At 36.9% G+C, this 19,451-nt stretch overlaps 2 protein-coding genes across 3 annotated transcripts; one reads left to right on the top strand and one right to left on the bottom strand.

Moving 5' to 3' along the window:
- Nucleotides 1-693: 693 nt before the first annotated feature.
- Nucleotides 694-4,821, bottom strand: c13h10orf88 (chromosome 13 C10orf88 homolog). Its single transcript, XM_041269270.1, has 6 exons — nucleotides 4,156-4,821; nucleotides 3,528-3,731; nucleotides 3,140-3,212; nucleotides 2,764-2,964; nucleotides 1,669-2,108; nucleotides 694-1,336 (listed from the first exon to the last, which is right to left on the bottom strand). Exons 1-6 carry the CDS (start codon nucleotides 4,311-4,313, stop codon nucleotides 1,111-1,113), a joined length of 1,302 nt encoding a protein of 433 aa, XP_041125204.1. The 5' UTR covers nucleotides 4,314-4,821; the 3' UTR covers nucleotides 694-1,110.
- A 9,390-nt stretch (nucleotides 4,822-14,211) lies between these two features.
- On the top strand, nucleotides 14,212-17,253 carry LOC121326124 (L-seryl-tRNA(Sec) kinase-like). Of its 2 annotated transcripts, none has more exons than XM_041269296.1 (6): nucleotides 14,212-14,625; nucleotides 14,941-15,226; nucleotides 15,476-15,677; nucleotides 16,154-16,229; nucleotides 16,326-16,419; nucleotides 16,724-17,253. In XM_041269296.1, exons 1-6 carry the CDS (start codon nucleotides 14,407-14,409, stop codon nucleotides 16,933-16,935), a joined length of 1,089 nt encoding a protein of 362 aa, XP_041125230.1. In that variant the 5' UTR covers nucleotides 14,212-14,406; the 3' UTR covers nucleotides 16,936-17,253. The 2 variants fall into 2 exon arrangements, with proteins under 2 accessions (XP_041125230.1, XP_041125231.1); XM_041269297.1 differs by having other exon boundaries at nucleotides 16,728-16,834.
- The last annotated feature ends 2,198 nt before the right edge of the window (nucleotides 17,254-19,451 follow it).

Below are 19,451 nucleotides of genomic sequence, written 5' to 3'. Positions count from 1 at the left end.
TTAAACCTAATCAAAAACATACCCCAATGTTGAAATCCTGTTTTTCTCTTTTGTAATAATGATCTTTTAGACAGTATTATATTACTTATTAAAGCTGTAACAGTAGGAATGCAATAAAATGGCTTTTAAAAGCATGTTTCTTTTAGTTTCAAATTACTTCACCATACCATTCCTTATTTGCCTAAAATGGGTATCAGGTAGTTCCTTCAATTGTTTTTTTTTTTTTTTTTTAAATCAAATAAGATTGTCATTGATTAATGTATATTTTGGTTTATCGCATCTGTTCAAAGACCATAAAAAAATGGATCCCCTGATTTAGGTATTATGCTGTTTCTTTGTTGTGTACTCATCGTTCTAGTGGTCTTTTGTCTACTAAATTCACCAAAATAAAATTTGTTGAAATGTAAATACACATCCTGCACATTTGCAACATACTGAACAAAAAAGAATGTGCAGATCTTAACTGTACTAAATAGAACTCAGAAGCATTAACTTTATAAATACATATTCTTTAAGTGCCTGAATGTAACACCTCCCTTTTAACAGAAATGCTGCATTAATCAAACATTACTATAAACCTTTTAAAAGGTTTATGGCAGTATTTATAAATATCTTGAAAATATCATGTTGTGTAGAGTACACCATGAAAGCAGGATATGGTTTTGTGCATTAAAAACTTAACACAAAAAATAAATAGTCAACTGATAGTGGTTTCTTGTATAATACAGTTTTAGAAAAAATAAAGTGTACTCAAACTGCAACATACACTGTTACTTAAAAACAACATCCCTTTCTAAAATGCTAGAACAACAATGAGGGTTTTTACTATTTTGTTACATGGCCTGGGGCTATGCAGCTCAAATATTAAACTCAATCAGTACCACACACAAGCAGGTCTGTTCAACTGAGCTAAACTAAAGGTAGGTCTAAAATGGCCCACTAGGTACCAAGGTGAGGCATCCTGTAACAGTGCTCTTTAGTGTTTTGTTTTTAATATATTAAATGCTCTAATTTAACAACTTAAAATATCAGCAGTATTTAGATGTGCCCGTAAATTGATTGAATAGCGTCCCATTTCATTTACTCTGCTCATCGTCTGATTGGTCTTGGTTATGCATTTCCATTTACTAGTGCTCCATGGCAACCACAGTCCTGTTTGACCGTCTTGGGGTCGTCAGCCCTCCGAATGATGTCCAGCGCGGACTGGACCTTTCTCTCCAGGCTGTCCTCCAGTGCATTCAGACGCTGGTCTATACAGTGCATGAGTCTGCTCTCCATCAACTCCATCTGCTTCACAAGCACCTTCTCTAATGAAGAGCAGCACATGTGTTCCTTTCTGTAAAGCAAACACAAATAGAGCAGTGAAACACAGCTCAGCTGTAACCTTTCAGACAGGTTTTTATTAACAAAGGTCTATAGGAAAATGTACAAAATGTCAACATTGTGTACTGTAGCAATTTTTAATTTCTGGTATCTGGTTTCAAGTTGTAAAGACTACCAGTGTCAGATATCAGTATCAGTATCCACAAGGGAGATCACTTTCCTTATATACAGCAAGTTAAATGAAGACATGTCTCTATCCTAGTGCATGCCTTTCTAGTGGAAACGGTAGAACAGAGTATTTTTAAATTAGTTGATACAGTAACAGAATGCTTGTTTGACACTTACTGCAATTCTGGACTTGGCTTTCTCCTTTGCACTGCTTCACTCTTCTGTGCTCCATCCTCAATGCGCAGCTGTTTCACCTGACCGCACACACTCTGAAGGAACGGCAGCATGTCTACACCGGTAGTGTTCTGCTTCTGTTCCGTTTGGTTATGCAGGTAGGAGGAGACCATGTCTGTGATTTGGTTTGCAGGAGAGACCTTGTTCTCCACTTCAAAAGGACATTGAAAACTTTCAGTAGTCAGCACTTTTCCCGCAGTGACTTCTGCTTCAAGGCTAGAAGCAGAGTTGTGATCCAAGCTGCCCCCTGCTAATTCATCCTCTTCAGTTTGTTCATTGAAGTTAGGGGTCGGTCTGGATCTAGCATTTTCTTTTCCAAGAGCTGGAAACTGTCTATTTCCCATGAGAAGCCCCAGAAAGCCTCCCAGGTTATCTTGCTGGTTCTGGAAATATTAAATACTATTATTCTTATTTTCATTACTGTTTATTTCTCTAGGGATATAAATTAAGGACAAATTGGCATTATTACTTAGTAACATGTAAGAAGAGATATTTTAAAATTGTTTACTCCAGTCTTTAAAAACTTGTTTATTTAACAAAAAGAAAAAGCAACTAAGTAGTACAAGAGCTCTTAAAACACTAATGCCATTTCTCAATTTAACATCATGGATTCATTTTTTTTTCCTTAAAAAAAATAGAAGGGGTTGTGCTTTAAAAAACAAACAAACTGCAATGTCTTATAAAACGAGAGTCCGCAAGGAAGCATTACCAAAGGCTAAAGGGCATCATGTTAGCAGTCAGTGCTGCACAGTGGTGGGGTATGTCCTTGTGAGTTCCTTAAACAAGCAGCATGAAAACATGGAGCTCCCAAGCAGAAAATACAAGTTGCCTTCCTTACTGTAGCACTGGAGTAAACCCCCTAATAGATAAAACATCTTAAATGCTTTGTGATGGTGTTCCACTTGAAAGGCACTATATAAAATAAAGATTGATTGATTTTATTTTAAATGATTATTATTTCATCATAAGTTTCTCTTTTCAACCCACCCAACACACTGTCCCCTTACAGTCCCATATGCTCTGCAACACTTGACCTACCTTCTGCTGAAACTGGACCATGTCCATGAGGTGCTGTGCCCCTGGGGAAAGCTTGGTTCCCATGGACTCCACCATTGTCTGAACTCGCTCCAGGTCAATGCTCGTTCCTCCTGAAGGAAAGCTTGCAAGCGTTTTGACAGGTTTCACTCCTAATAAAACACTATTAATGCCCACTCTGTTTTTTCTACCTAGGGAAAGTAACTGGAGAAAAGTAAAAAAAAATAAAATAAATAAAAAAAAGTGCTTTAGTTAAATCATTTTTTTCTTTGTGACCATAAACAATAATAAACGTGACTTGAGTGTATAGCACCATCGGTTAAAGGATAGCGGGAGGGACTGTAATGGCACCTGCTTCCACAGTACCAGGAGTTCTTACCTTCACTTCACAAGATGTCACAGGACACTCGAGATGTACCCGTTTCTTATACAATGAAATATTTTCATTAACACTGCAACAGAAAATATTTTTTACTCATGTATTCTTCTAGATTTGCTAGGTTTCTTTTCCTGTTAGTGTCATTACAGTCTGTTGAAGTTTAAAGCACTGTGCCCCTGCCATCTACATCTGGTGCATCAGTGTAACCAGCCCCCTACCCCTCTGCAACACCTGTGCCTCTAGCGGAAGTAAGAAATATTAAAAGGCAGTTATAATCAAGCTGGAGGAACCAAGACCATTGAACTAAATGGAATTTAAATGGGATGGAATTTAAATGGGTCGCTATCAGACATTTATGTATGTAAAGTAATAATAACAAAAAACATACCCATTGATCTGAAAACTGCTGACTTTGTCTCCTCGACAAGTGCCACAGTACTCTGTGTCTGAATATACCTCTATGATGCGAGCCTCGCTTACCACCTGCAGAAAGGCTATTTCCCTGCCTCCCTGTGGGGTACACTGGAAATGAAGCACACAGGGGTAATCTGCTCCATTGTCCTGCGGCTGCTCCAGAAACACAAGCTCATCCCTGTGAAGTACAAGCAGAAGGAATAACAGTTGGGATCTGACAGCTAACAAATATATAAAATCTACTGCTTACCTTTTTGAACTGACAGGACTAAAGCAAGTGTATAGACCAAGATCATACATTTGCTCTCATTTATTGTTTTGAACAATAAAATAGCACTTGGTCTGCCAGCACTAATACATGACCAAGAAGTAACATATTTACTCGTCTGTTAGAATAATCATAATAACAATCTAACGTTTGTTACGCCGAATAAGCCAGGCTTATCAAGACTAACGCTTCCTGATGATCCAGCTGCAACGTACACAAAATGATTAGTACCCAACAACACAAAGCGTCTAATATCAACTACTTTCAAACCTAGAACCACTCAATAGAATATTATTGGCTTAAAACACAATGCTAATAAACACAAACTACTTACTTATTTGAGTCACCTGCACATTTTTCTGATAACTCTGCAGGGCAGTTCGCGGTAACCAAGCACAAAACATCCCAGAGCTGGACAGTAGATGAAAGCTCCCAAGAGGAACGTGCAGAAATGAGTGCATTTTTATTTGAGTACAAACACTTGTTTGCCATATTATTAGATAATTAAAATATTATAATCACCGTATTACTATTCAACGTGTTTAACGGAAGTTGCACCAAAAAAAAAAGCACGCCAATTGCTGCTATCGTTATATTAATTGCAAACTTGGCAATACGGAACTGTAATTTGTAAAACGTAACGATACAGTTGATTCAGCAAGACCGAATTAATAATGAATTAAGAGGCCGCTAAACTACATATTATTAAACAAGAACACTGATAAATGTGTTTTTTGGTTTTTTTTTTGTAACCGTCTTCCATAAGTTTTATTGAAAACCTGATTTATTTTCCTAAAGTGATTTGCAATTCACCCTCCCCTCTCTGTGCACATCACATTGTTTACTAAATATACCAAAGGCAATTCATCTAGTTATCTAATCGTGCGGAATTATTACCCAACAGTACAAGTTCAAAATAAACGACTGAACAAATTTGCTCCAAACACAATAACACAACATACACATTTGTTACGACAGTTCAAAGCGGCAAACCTGCTGAAGGACCCATGTAAACGGGTAGCCACAAATGTTGCCAGAAAACAAATGTCCTACTTTTGAATACTGGGATATGTAAACTTGTATTTTAAACTATTTAATTTGTATTATTAACTATTTGTAATAATTTATCTGTGTGTTTATGTTTTAAATGTGCACCTTGTTTTAATGTAGATGAAACAGGCAAGAGGATAGATCACCGAGTAGGGCCTAATACAGACATACCTGTATTACCCAGCGAAAGCCGTAACTTGAGCAAGAGAAGCTTGTACGTTTCGTGTATTATTTATTTATTTTTTTGGTTGTTTTAGTACGAAAAGTACTGATAGGTCTCTTTACCCAAGATAACTATTTGTTAATGTGGCAGGACAGGTTGTACAAATAGTTTGAACACCATAAGTTTTGTATATGGCTGTCCCTTCCACAACGTTTTTCAAATGTCATTAATGGCACACATTCTGTAATGCCTTAACCGTAATCCCCTTGATGCTAATGGGGAAGTGCAGGACAGCAGACACTGATAAAAGGCTGAATGTTGAGCTTGGTAGGCACACATTACTGTTTAAGATGATGACAATATGTTTGGGCCATTCAATAGAACACACTTGTACCTGCAGCCCTAGTACTAGTTGTTGAGGAGTGGTCTTTATCCCTACGGAACTGTTTAAACTTTGTCATGTCTGGACTCCCAAAGTGACATTGTAATGGCAGGTTATAATTCTTATTTTTGTCCACCCTCTGAAAATAACTGATCTTTATTGATTACATCAAAAATCTGTGGGGTCAAATTCAAAACTGGCATCGTTTCAGCCTGGGGTCAAGCACGGTACATGTTACATCTTAATCATCTACACGTCAAACTGCATTCCGCCCATTCTGGAGAAAGACTAGAGTTACTTTCACTTCTGACTATTGAGAAGAAAAGAAAATCCTGGATAACTTGACTGCAGGAAACCTTGCTTTTAGAAGTGCAGTGTCACACAACCATGTTATATTAATTAAACAATACTGGCTGGTTTCATAGACACTGATTAACACTAATCCTGGACTATCTGATGTTACCTTAGGTAAGGCAGTCCAAGAATAGTGTTTATCGGGGTCGGTGAAACCAAGTGCATAATATTTTCCCTTGGTGTCTCTTTCATAGGTTCTAATGCAGATGACCCTTCTGCATGCACACTCTGCTAGACCTTCCAGTGGCTTTGAAGATTTGAAACCAGCTGGTTGTCACCCTGTCACTCTGTGGCATGAGGTGTGTGGGCCCTGCTATAGTAATACCTTATAGACTGGTTTCAGACTCTGATTACTAATCTTGGACTACCGGTACTTAGTAATTAAGACAAAAGTAGCCAAGCATTGGTTATATAACCAGGGTTAATATGGTTGCAGTATATATTATTCATCACATGGTAAATACTAACTCTTAAACTGAGGAAGCAAAACACAGCTATACCTTTAAATCTTAAGTACCGAAACCTTGGCTTCACTAGGTACAGTATTTTGAGCCTCCCTCACTTTAAATTATTTTGCCCGTTATTATTATTATTATTATTATTATTATTATTATTATTATTATTATTATTATTATTTTAATATTCCCAAAATACACACACATGCCACAACTATGACAACTATAAATTACAAAGATGACACTGCTGTCTTGCCAACTTCTGAGCAAACACGTGGAAATGAAAATAAGCCACACATGTGAACGCGTGGATAAGATAAAGTGATCACGGAGTCGTGTCTTTATAGAAAGTCTTGTGCTCATCTGCAAGGTTACGATTGCATTAGTGTCGTGGGTATTAATCTATTTTATTAATACAATTTTTTTAAAAAACGAACGTCTACATTTTCAGTTTTTCCTTCCACGTGTGCTGTAGGTAAGTTTACAATTCAAATGATATATATAAAAACACAACACACCACACAGATATATATATATATATTATCGATATATATATATATATATATATACATATATATATGTGTGTACACAGGACAGCAGACTATTTATATATAATTTACACATTTAATGTATATGGCAACATACAAACAACCATATTCCTTCCCTTCATAAGTATAGTGTCATTCCGATGTAACATTGAGCTCTTCTTCGAGAAGTTGTTTGTGTTTCCCTTTTTTTTTTGTTCTCGGAAAACAGCCTGGCTGAAAGTAAACGGTGAAGGTGCCTCAGGATTGTCAGTGGAGGGCCGGGTGCAAACCGCAAGCAAACACGGAGAACGGGCAAACTACAAAACGTGCACTTAAAAATAAATAAATAAATACATGAACCAATTACAAAATCGCGTCAAATGATTTAAATTAGAGGTTGTACAATACTCTTGAAAAGTTACTTTGTATTTTTCCAAGGATACCTTGAAGATAAGATGGATTTCAAAGAACATACTAACTCTACCATGGAAACCATTTACCAGAAAAGAGGTAAGTACTGTATGTAACACATAACTACTGGGCTGGTTAGCAGTAGTATTTGTTTATTTATCCAAGGTTATTTATAGAGATTAGGGTTTGTGAATTATGCATCAGCTGCAGAGTCGCTTACAACATGTCTCACCTCAAAGATGGAGCACAAGGTCACACCGTGAGTAAGTTGCGAGTTGAACCGGAGCCAACAAGCCCCTTTCTTTTACGACCGGACCACACAGCCTCCTGTGTGGAATATGCGTTCCGATAGGTTTTAATTGAAATGCAAATGCATAGTTGTTTTTGTTAGTCATCAAAATGATTTCTTCTACAAGGAACAAGCAGCAGTTTGCTAACCCTAACCCTTTAGAACACAATTACCTAATTCTGAAGTCACGTAACAAGCCTGTACACCTGGCTTGCACTGATCCACAATCAAATTGATGAGAGTAATAGGAAGTACCATAACCTACATACAATCAATGACTCCATTTTATTAATTTAATTTATTTTAACAGTGGAAAAGTCACAGCGTGAGGTGTATGTGGGCAACATTCCCTTCAGTGTCAGGAAGGTAGGTATTGCAGAACAATGATGTAAGAAAATGCAAAAATAGAATCATCTGCCACATGAAAATGGGAATATATCATATAACACATTGCATTTTTGTTTTGTATTCAGCAAGAGATTGCAGATCTGTTCAAAGCATTTAATCCACTCAGTGTTCGAATAGTACATTCGAAGGGAGAAGTGGTAAGTTGGGCCATTTCATTTTCAGTTGAAACTTTGGGCATAGCTCTGTCGAAGTGGCCTACCTTATTTGGGTGTGTACCCTGGCCTTCTAGACAATATAAGAACCTGTGCTTGCTTGTGCTGAGGCTTGGGGCATTTTGTTGCTTTTAAATATCTTGGTATAACTGGGGGGAAAAAAATATTTAAGCAAAACTGGTAACTCTTCAAAGTGTCGGTAGTTGAGTTCTCCTCACTGGTTGTATCTTGTGGCCTATACTGTATAAAGCTGCCTGGTTTATGATGTTCACAACATTTGTGCAGCATTTGATTTCGGAGCATTTGATAGTTTTCCACTGTAAGACTTTGCTTTTGTTCTTTTAAGCTTCGCTTTCGTGGATTTTGCCAACCAAAATAGCGCACAGCAGGCAATCAGTAGGATGAATGACAGTGTGTACGAGGGCCGTCGACTCATTGTCAGGTGTGCCTATGCATCCAGAGTGAGTTCCCACGAATGCACCACCTTTGAAACAAAGGTAAAATTAAACCACATTTCATTTATTTTTTTTTTTTTTTATTTTTTTTGTGGTATAACATTTTTCATTTTAAGCAAATGGTCTTCATGAATTGAACCAAGAGCTTTATCCCTTACAGGTTAAAGAATTAAGAGTGAAAGAAGAGTCAAACGGTTGTAGTGTCTGTAAGTAGAAATTAACATAGTAGTTTAGATATCCAGGCTTTTATATCACTATCAGTAAAGGTTACTTCATAGGCAACTATAGGATTGTACTTGTATTGTTCCTGATGGGCTGTGCTGATGTAGGGATAGGTCACACTTACAAAAGGAAGGGGCAGTATCTGCACCCAATCTGATTGTTCTGATCAACTATTGAATGGGATGTTAATAGGAAATGTCAGCCTATTCGTATGGGCTGGTAGGGAATCTCATATCTTCAAAGGTCTATTTGATTCAACAGGTTGATCACAACCTTCTGAGCACAGCCATTTGCAAGGATTTAAATACAGCCCTTTTTAGTTTCATAGTTTATTGAGAATCTTAAAGTATGGTTGTATGACTAGGGAAGGAATTGCAGTTGTTGAGACTTTACAGGACAACACATTGGCTGAAGGCATACATTGAAATGAATGTAGTAATGCAACAAGTTGCAATGTTACTTTTGCATTACACGTTCAGGTTCTTGCAAAGGAGCTATGGGAGGTAGGAGACTGTTTGCACGCCATGACATGGAGATGGTTTCCAATCAGGAAGATGAGAATCAATTTGGCTTGAAGACGGCCGTGAAGAAAGAGAAACTGGAAGAAAAGAAAATGCGACTGGAGATAAAGAAGTTAGAAATTGAAATCCAGAAATTGCAATTAGAAATCAGAAAGCTATGAGCTGAATTAAATCAAAATGATAGTGCAGCTGTAGTGCCATCCAATTACCATAGCAACCAAAAGCTGCACTATAATTCTGATTTAGTTCATGCATACAATTTAGGCAATGCAATCTGAGAATATAAGTTTTCGTCAAGACAATTCCCAGTCCAGTTTTAGAACTGGTGAATTTTAAAGTATGTTCTTTACTTTGTTTAGTAGACCTGGGTAGACAATTCTTTTCTAGTAATGGACAAAGTATGGCCCATGAAAGGCAGTTTGTTTTTTATTCAAATGTTTAGTTTTCTAAAGTGTAGCATTGTGGGGATGATTTATTGCACAAGGCAAGAACAATAACTGGGATCTGTTCCCTGAAGAATATTTTCAATTAGAGTTCCTTTAAAGTCACCCCAGCATTAAGAGCAACAAAATCTGCTGGACTAGAATTACTGCAGCTGTTTTATTTTCATTTGTAGCTAACTGTTGCTTTAACAGTTTGTGCTCTCACTGAATGTTTCATTTTGGAAGCATACATGTAGAACGTTACCACTGTAATATAGTTGACCACTAGGTTATAAAAAAGGTGGGTTTTCTCATTCTACAGACAACACCATAGTAGAGTTCTAGTTTGAATGTACTGCAGCTAGTTCTTTTTATAGTTTAGCTTTGCTTGTAAAAACTTCAGCGACGTGAAGTACTTTTGTGGCAAACTGTTTCTGATTTAACAATATGGTCAATTTTGATGTGGTCATATCTGTCTCGGTTTACTTTGACAAAATCCTGTTTTAATAATGTGCTCTGTTTCTAAGTTTTAATAAAATACACAGATCCGTGTTATATTTGACACAGTGAAATAATGCAGGTTCAGCCGCCTCTTTATTGTGCAACATCTTATATCTTGTCTTTTCACAGATAAATAGTTGTAGGTGTTTGTTTACTTTTAGGTATAATATTTGTTTAGTCTGCTAATTTTTTCAAGTTGCGTTATAATTTTGTTTTCATCGAGTGCATTTTAACTTAATTTTATGTACTAGTAATAAATATATAGATTTGTTTTCCGGCTCTAATTCACCTTTGACGTGTGTGTGTGTGTGTGATGCAGGTTAGATTAGCAAAGTGCCTGTATAATTGTAAGATTTATCCCAAGCAAGAGAGGAGGTGTTGTTCATATAAATAGGAAATGAAACTCAATTCACTTTGTCCATGGTTGCTGCACCTAAACAGATTCTTTGCTGCTCAAGCCTGTATTTGTATACATGTCTGGTGAAAGAGAATCGGACAACTCCAACTCGCACGGATTCCTGGACTCAAATCAAAGCACAGCAAGAGGAAGACAAAGTCATTGCAGTAAGAACCACGTAGAGTCGATAGAAATATCAGAACTGATGAAGAGGACTGTAAAACCTACTAATATATAGACACTGCCCGGTATCTAGAACTGAAAAGCAGCTTCTGAACACATAGTCAAAGCACATAAACAAAGACTAAAAAATAAACTACAATAACTTGCAATATCTCTGAGAACTTGCAGAAGGAGTTAAGGAGCAGTATCAGATTGATAATTATGTTGGAACAAAATCAGTTTATTTTTTCAATTGGCCTGCAGCAGCAGGTGAGTTGATCAGAGATTCAGCATGTATGTAAATTATACCTTTTGTGCGAAGGGTAATGTGCTATGTTTGCATCAGACAATAACAAAATAGAATCTATATAAAGATTCACACATCCGGGCAATTATTCCCATTGCATTTCTAGAAAACAATATTTCTCGAACCCTTACTTTTGTTTACAAATAATTTTACAAGGTAAGATGTTTTAGTGGTGTCTAACTTTAAGACACTACCAAGTGATTTAAAAGCTGCTTTGACAAGTCTGGTAAACCAGAAAGCTGATTATAACAGCTTAAAATGAATATCAAAAGATAACTTCATTCACACAATCACATTTGTTATTATTACAATTTTGCAAGTCGCGTGTGAGTTTTGCATGAAACATTTTAATCCTTGTCGCTTGTCAATAACTGAAAAACTATTTTTCAACCTTGATTTCAAAAATAATTTAATTAAGTTTAATGGAACATTTTGAAACATGTGTATTGTCAATTTCTGTTGCCGGGTTTATTCTGTGCCTCTATCAGTGTTCATCCAGCGCAAAATCAGTACCAGGGACCGCAGACACTGGGCTAGATTCCTAAATGCTCTTCACTCGAAACCGTCGTCAGCGCAAGTTCTTTTCAGAAAGAAAAGTTACCAAACCAGAAATAAACAATATAACGATTGTGTTTGTATGGGAAAAATAATCCCACATGGACACCATGAGGTGTGCGTTAACAGAGAAACAAGCGGGTGCTCTCGTGATGTCTGCCACAGCACCAAAAACGAATGAGAAAGCCATTTGTTTCCACCTCTTTGCAATGCCATAACTCTTCTCATTGGTGAGAAGAGCTGTGGCATTGATCCTATGGGAGCACCTTCTGTACCAGCTGAAGCATGCTCAGAATGAGCCCTTTGTGTATGGAGTCTCCAATGATACTTGTCAGGAAAAGAACACGGAGTCCCACCAGCACAGTGTGCACTCCATGACAAGGTTCTTCAGGGTACATTTATTTGTGTATTAAAGCATTCTCTTTGCTGGGATTCCTTCATTTCTTCTTTTTTAAATAAAGATAAATGGCATTCATTGATATACAACAGATTTCAAAACAAAGAACAAGTAAATGTGACAGTTTAGCTGTTGTTGGAGTTGGTGGAAAAGGGAGGAGGGGGCAATGTATTTTATAACATTCTACAGATCTTACATGGCTCCCTTTCCTGAGTAGTGACAGTAATAGCTGCTGTCTATGATCTTCAGCAGAAGTGTGAAGAACTGCTCCAGGCTCATTATGTGGAGTTGGTTTTGGTTGTCGACAGCCTGAGGGTGAGTGTTGTTGTTTTATTAATATTTTTTTTAAATAAAGAAAGTCAGAACAAGTTATACTTTGAACTAATGTAAACCTCTTTGTTTCCAGTACCTCATAAAGAAGTCCAATGAGACAGCTGTGAAAGAGGAAGTGGGGGAGCTGACCAATCTTCTAAAAAAAACATGTTATTTTGTGTAAATTCACTTCAGCAATGTGACAGGGAGTGCTGGGTGAGTCTGACCCTCAGTAGAACAAACACTTGCTGCACAAGCAAGAAAAGTTACAGCACGGAAAGTTACACTTTCAGACTGATAGCACTTCAGAAATGATACAGCCCCTCACACATTGGTGCTTTCTCAATAGATCTATGGATCTGCCATTGTTTCAGAATCGGGGCTGTCCGCTGCATGCACATGCCTGTTACAGTTAAGAGCTTCCGGATTGCTTTAAAGGGCTACAGTAATGTTTAGTTGGCCTACAGTTAAGTAACTCTTCTAGGGGTTCGATACAAGATGAAATAAAGGTTTATGCAGTATGTCACAACAGCCAGGTGAATACGTTGCGCGCTATCACTGTGGGGGTTCTGTACAAAACAAAAAAGGTGTAGACACTGGAATGATATTAGTGTTCTTCTCTAATGATATTCCAGTGTCTAAACCAGGTTGCAGCACATCTATAGCAGTGCCCTTTGCACTGCATTTTTGCACCTTTACCATGCTTTTCCCATGGTTGTACTAGTCATTTACATGGTTTACATTGGTTTGGGCCACTGCAGCAATGGGTAGCATATGGAAAGTGTGCACTAAAACACACAAGTGTTGATGCAACAAACATGCCTGTTTTTCTATGAACAAATATTTTTCATAAGAGGATCTGCATCCTAATTGCGAATCTGGATTTTTTTCAATGGCAAGCAGGGCCCCCGATAGGTGTTTCATCACTGCCAATATGAGGAGGGACAGGTTCGGGAATTGTGGACCCTCAGATACCAGTTACATCAAGTGTACAAGAGAGTAAGCAGCCCTGAATAAACTAGTTTAAGCATGCTCAAGGTTTCAATTCTGAGCTGTGCTTGGGACAGTAGCACCTTTTACATCACAAATGACAAGCAGAATGACGGCAGTGAACAGATCAGAATAGTGCATGAGATTGTAGTTTAACTGCATTCTAAGTGCATTTCAGTTGCACTTTATTACCATTCTAACTGTGTATTTTAACTGTGGACGGTAAATGCTAATAGCTCATGAACATGATTCTGTATGATCCTGGTATTGGCTTCACTGATAAAGAATGCTTTGTAGACTGAGGTGCAGAACTTTCTTGTATTATACAGTGAAACCCCGCTAATGTTTCCACACCTTCATTTTGACCACATAAAGTGCCTGATTCAATAAAGCTATAGGTTTTGTATTGACTGAACAGCAACCGGAAAGCAGGTTTTGATTACAATGTGCAATTTATTCATTTAAGCAGATACTTGAACTGGTTTTCACTGATAAGTTATCACATGTGCACAGTATTCACTGTAACTCATTATTGTTTCTATACATATTCAATAAATAAAATCTTTGAGTTATTATAAAATCTTCGTATTCTTTGGAAATGTAATTTTTACTGCCTTTTGGTGTAACTAGGAAAGTGGTCCGTTAGAACAATTTATTTTCCTGTGGCGATACAAAGCCAACCCACAAACATTTTTGTCACGTATCTCTTTTATTCTATAAACTGTGAACACTGTTGTTTCAATGTAGAGTTTTTACACAACTCAAAAAAAACAAAAAAACAAAAACAAAAACAAAAAAACAACAACAATATTTCAGTTTGCTGAAGCCGTGTATTCACATCCATTAATGATGTTCATTAAAAACTGAACTGCCTTCTTCCAAACAGGAGGAATCGTATAAGGACCGCCTTTTTTTAAATTCACTGTGCGGATTGGTTACGCAGTGTGTAGCTTATTGCGCGACAACCTCCGGAAACGTCCCTTTTTTCATTCCAAAACAAGGAAGTAAAAATGTTGCTCACTTTTAAAAACACGACTTTTTTTTTTTTTTTTCAGCAGTATAAAATGTAGCAGTATTTTGGATAATGTGGTTTCAGATAAATATTTTTCACACCAGCATGTCTCTATAACCAGGCAAACACCACCACAGCAGTATGAGTAGCGCTACCGAGCCGGTGAAGAGACAGGTATGTGTGTGTCTCCTTTTCGGTCTTCCAGCGGCGGGGAAGTCGACTTTATCACGGGCTCTCCCGGAATACCTCTGGCTGCGGAGGCGCTGGGACTGCGTGGTGGTTTCTTACGATGATGTCATTCCAGAGCAAGCGTTTAACTTACAGCTGGATCTCCGAGAGTCAGACACTGTAGATGAAACGGTAAGATAATACAATAGCGGTTTTAACATGGTAACCACTGAATTTTTCTGTTAGTACCTTAAGCTCAGGTGGCACTAATTAAGCACCCTGTGAAACCATAAGTGGGTGAAACTGCAGTGCAATTGGAATCGTCTTTCCACAGCTGAATGTTGGATAATTTTAATAATTGTGTGTGTAAGCTCTCTCTCTCTCTCTCTCTATCTATCTATATATATATATATATATATATATCACCTGTTAAATATTAATAGTTGTTTTACCAACAAATGCAAAAATACCATGTTAAAAATAAATAAAACAAGATGTTCTTTTCAGCTCCCCAGCTGGAGGTCATACAGACTCAAACTGCTCCAGTGCCTGGAATACTTTCTGCAGCTCCTTGGCAGCTCACCCACCCTGTGTAAACCTCCCTTCAGAGAGGATGTCACCTGGAAGCGCTTTATTCACAGCCTGCAGCCACAGAGTGCTTTGTCCTCTGAAACAGAAATCAGTGGAGAACAGCTTCCCCATCAGTCATCTCCCAGACCCCTTCTGATTGTTTTAGATGATAATTTTTACTATCGGAGCATGCGATATGAAGTTTTCCAGCTGGCAAGGAAGAGTAAGTATTACTAGAGGCATCTTGTACGTTTGCTTTAAATTAAGAGAAATGAAATAATTCAGAATTGGATAGAAGACTCCTATAGCATAGCAGTTCCACCCATTCCAGGTTTTGTACAATCTTGATTAGCCACAGTGCATAGGTAGCAAGCTCTGTTAAACTCATAGTAAAAGCAGGAATGGATTGAACTGCTATGCAAAGGGAATCTTATTTCCATTCCTGTGATCACACTTTTTTGTTGTTGTTTAGGTTCTCTGGGATTCTGCCAGGTGTTCCTAGAGTGTTCCCAGGATACCTGCCTGTGGAGGAATCGACATAGAAGTAGCCCGGTGCCAGATGAGGTCATTTTGGCCATGTCTCACAGGATTGAACCTCCTAACCCCAGCAAACACCCCTGGGAGCAGAATAGTTTGCTGCTGGAGAGTGGGGGCTGTATTTCAGATGACCACATGTAGGGCAGGTTTAAAAATAGTCTTTACAAATTTGTCATAAGTAGACATAAACAATGCATGGTTGCACGCTGAAGCCCCAGTAAATACAAAACATTAATAATTGTTTAAGAATAATACATTTAATAATTAACTTTACACTGGATCCAAAGTTTTGTAAATATGTAGTTTAATTTGCTGTTCATTTTCAAATGGACCCAATCAATGATGTCAGTTTACCACTTCTGCAAATACAAAACATACATGAATATTTTTACATAAAGCACATTTTGACTTAAACATTGCTTTTTAAGCAGTTGACTTTTTTTTTAAACACTTACAAGAATAAACCGTTTAAAATATTTTTTTTTGCGTTTAAGTTATTATTATCTCTGACCAAAATCTCAGTCTTGCTCATAACTTCACCATAAGTGATCTTGCCTTCTGTATACTGTGCATTTTGTCAAAATTAATTTATTTTGTTTCTTTTCTCATTCAGACAGAAGATGATTGCATTATTCGACTCTGCTTTAGACAACCCCCTGAAACCGTCGGAGGATAACAGAGAACAAAAGGTATGGAGAATTATATAATACAGAAAATATACACAGAAAGGATTCTAATGCATGCAAGTGATTACACAATGTTTTTTCTTCTTTGGTTCTGTTTAGGAAGCAGACCGTTTATGTTGTGCAACTAGTGTTCTGCACCAAGCTGATCAAGCATGTAGGCACCTTGTATCCCTGGCCATGAAAACGGCAAAAGGTAGGTCACAGCTTCCTTGCATTTTTTGCTGCTTTGAGAAGGTACCGTTTACAGGAAACACAGCTGCTGTAGTCCAGACATGCAGAACCAAACTTGAATTCTTTGTTGCAGTTATTTTAGTTTTTTTCCTGGTATGGGTAAGTAGATGGCCTTAATAAAGTATTATTTTCTAGATACAGATCATGAACACTAATTGGTTACTATGTTCATCTCGGTTGCCACCTGGTGCCCAAATGGTATAAACTGCAGTTTTTTTTTTTTTAGTGTCAGATAATTTATATATGTATTTGTTTGTCTTTCAAAGATAGTAAGTTATCCCCTGACAACATGAGATTATTGGCTGCAGAGCTCAACAAGCTGAAAGGAGTTTTTCTTGAGGACCTGAGGCGAGGACAGGTGCGAGGGAAACCCATCAGCTTCCGTGGCAAGGAGAAGGATGTGGTTGGGTTAGTTGTCTCACAGTTTGAGCAATTGAAAATGGACATCATGGGTACATTTTGCTTAAATACACCTTGAAGTCAAAGTAGCCAATTAGAGATTAACCTGTTTATTACCTATTTGATGAGATAGTCCCTGGTTTGTCCCAGCTCTGTTTATTTTGCTGTCTGACCTTAATTTTTTAATATTTAAAACTGTGGATTAGTGAAGGTAGTTGTACAGTAAAATATTGTGCTTGTGCAATTTACTGTCAACGTAGGCTCAACCAAATCATGAAATACCTAGGGAGCACCGTTTTATATTGAAAATCTCTGTATATTAATAAGGATGTTTAAATAATGTACCCAAGCTATTTTGTTTTAATACTTCCAACAAATAAATACATTTCCATAATCATTTCCTTGCAATAATGTACAGTATATCACACCGCCTCTTGGCTATTGCTGGTTTGCAGAGTGGGGAAAGTTTGGTTTTAAAAGTAAACTAATAATAAAACACAAACATACTAGCAGCCCATTAGAAAAATGATTTACTTATGAAGTACAAAAATCAGAGCTTTAAAGTTTGAAATAGACATTAGTTTAAGTTACACAGTCTTTCATACATTGTGTTTCTACACATACAATGCACTGATGTCAACAATTTAGTCATTTACACATGTTTTACAGATGACGTTACTGTCACAATTAATATTTCAGGTACATCCAGAGGAGAAAAGTAAAGGCTTTCACATTGGAAATACACTGCCATAGAAGACTGATCTAAAAGTCTGTTTCATGTACCTTTAGTTAATGTCTGAGAGAACATTTACATTTGAAAAGCCTCTATGATATTCTACTTTTAAAATAAATAAATTCCAGCCTTGTTAGACAGCATTTTGAAAACGAGTATATTCTATAAAAGTACTTAAGAAAAACCAAACTGAACACTGGACCTTTGAGTACATGTATTATTTCTTGAAATGATAATACAAATGTGCACCATTATTTGTACTATGTATTTGTTTCTCTAGGTAGAAAATGCAACCCTTAATAAAGGTAATACATTAAAAACAGTACAATTTCTCGAAGGGGAATAGCAAATCAAAGGGTACACCATACAAGAGATTAAGACAAATGACACTACAAATAATGTGATGGCCCATGTTGATCCCCATCAAAAGTCATGCCATTCAGAAACCTTCAAAATGAGGGTATTTTAGCCCATCTTAATGCAGTTATTTCCCATGATTTCAGTCTGTTTACTACATTCTTCCATAGCCAAGCCTTGCACGTCCCTTTGATCAGAAAGCATAGTGTCCTGTTTGTCATTATCCTGACCTATATCATTTTAATACCCTTAATTGACCAGATTACAGGACTGACAAAACATTCACGAAAGTACTTAATATGAATTTGTCTCATATATAATTAATGGAATCTCATGGCGATGCAGATGTAATTTAAGGCTGAAGTACAGATGAAGCCACATATACAGTAATACTTCTACTTTTGCTTAGTTCATTTTTCTTTAATTAGGCATCTTTTACATTGTGCACAAACATTTACATTAAACACAATTTTCCACCACTTATTGCATGATGTACAACAACAAAATATGCATCCGAAGAGTATGCAAAAAACAAATAAAAAATAACATTGCCTGTCTTGGACAATTAGCAAGTGAGTGATGCAAACAGCCTGGATTATATATGCTATACTGTATGTTGAAGAACAAGTTATATATTACTTCCCAATATTAGCATACCTTTCCTAATGACTTTAGAGGTGACGTTTTATATATATATTTTTTCTATAAATTTTTTACATTAGTACACTTTGTTTTTAAAACTTTGTCTGTTCGTTGTTAAGAATAGCGCATGTTACACAAGATAGAATTTATCTGCTTAAGTGTTACTAGAGTATTGTGCAGCTTCATAACTGCCGTTTACTGTCTCCTGTGCTGTACGTATCATTGCTATATTTGCTTCAACGTAGGTGGTATTGCTTTGATATTTACCATTAGCATACACAGGGTCATTAATCAATTGTGCTAAGTTTATAGAAACCGGAGAACTCTTCAGCTGAACACAATCTTAAAATAAGCGCCACCCCTTTTGAACTTACATAGGGGAATCTGGTTTCATTTACAGCTATTAATGACCTAGGCTACGTTAACAATTATGAAAACAAACATCTACATTATGTTGAAAAGAAAATCACTGAGATGTGTAATATACAATACTACTAATGACAGACAATTCAGCTGCAAAAGCAATTGCAAAAAAAAAAAAAAAAAACTAAACATAATACAGTACCAGTAATGCTAAAAAACAAGGACAACTTGCTCTTTGAATGCACTGCACTGTTGAAAGTGAATTGACTGGCAGTTGATATTCCTTAGGTAACAGTCGGTATCACTTCTCAGACTTGTGAATCACAAGAAAGCATGACTTGCCATAAATAGACAAGGCATTTTCAACTAACAGAAGCAATGAAGCTCAAAAACATTCAATAAATACTAGCTGTGGTCTGTATTGTTTAAAAAAACAAAACTACAAAAAACAAACCTTTGTTAGTTATTTATAGTATTCTGTGGTTTATTTAATTCAGAAT

Source organism: Polyodon spathula, chromosome 13, assembly GCF_017654505.1.
Source record: "Polyodon spathula isolate WHYD16114869_AA chromosome 13, ASM1765450v1, whole genome shotgun sequence".
NCBI classification, from domain to species: domain Eukaryota; kingdom Metazoa; phylum Chordata; class Actinopteri; order Acipenseriformes; family Polyodontidae; genus Polyodon; species Polyodon spathula.
The sequence above is the reverse complement of the archived record's forward strand: the minus strand, read 5'-3'. Positions and strand labels throughout refer to the sequence as shown.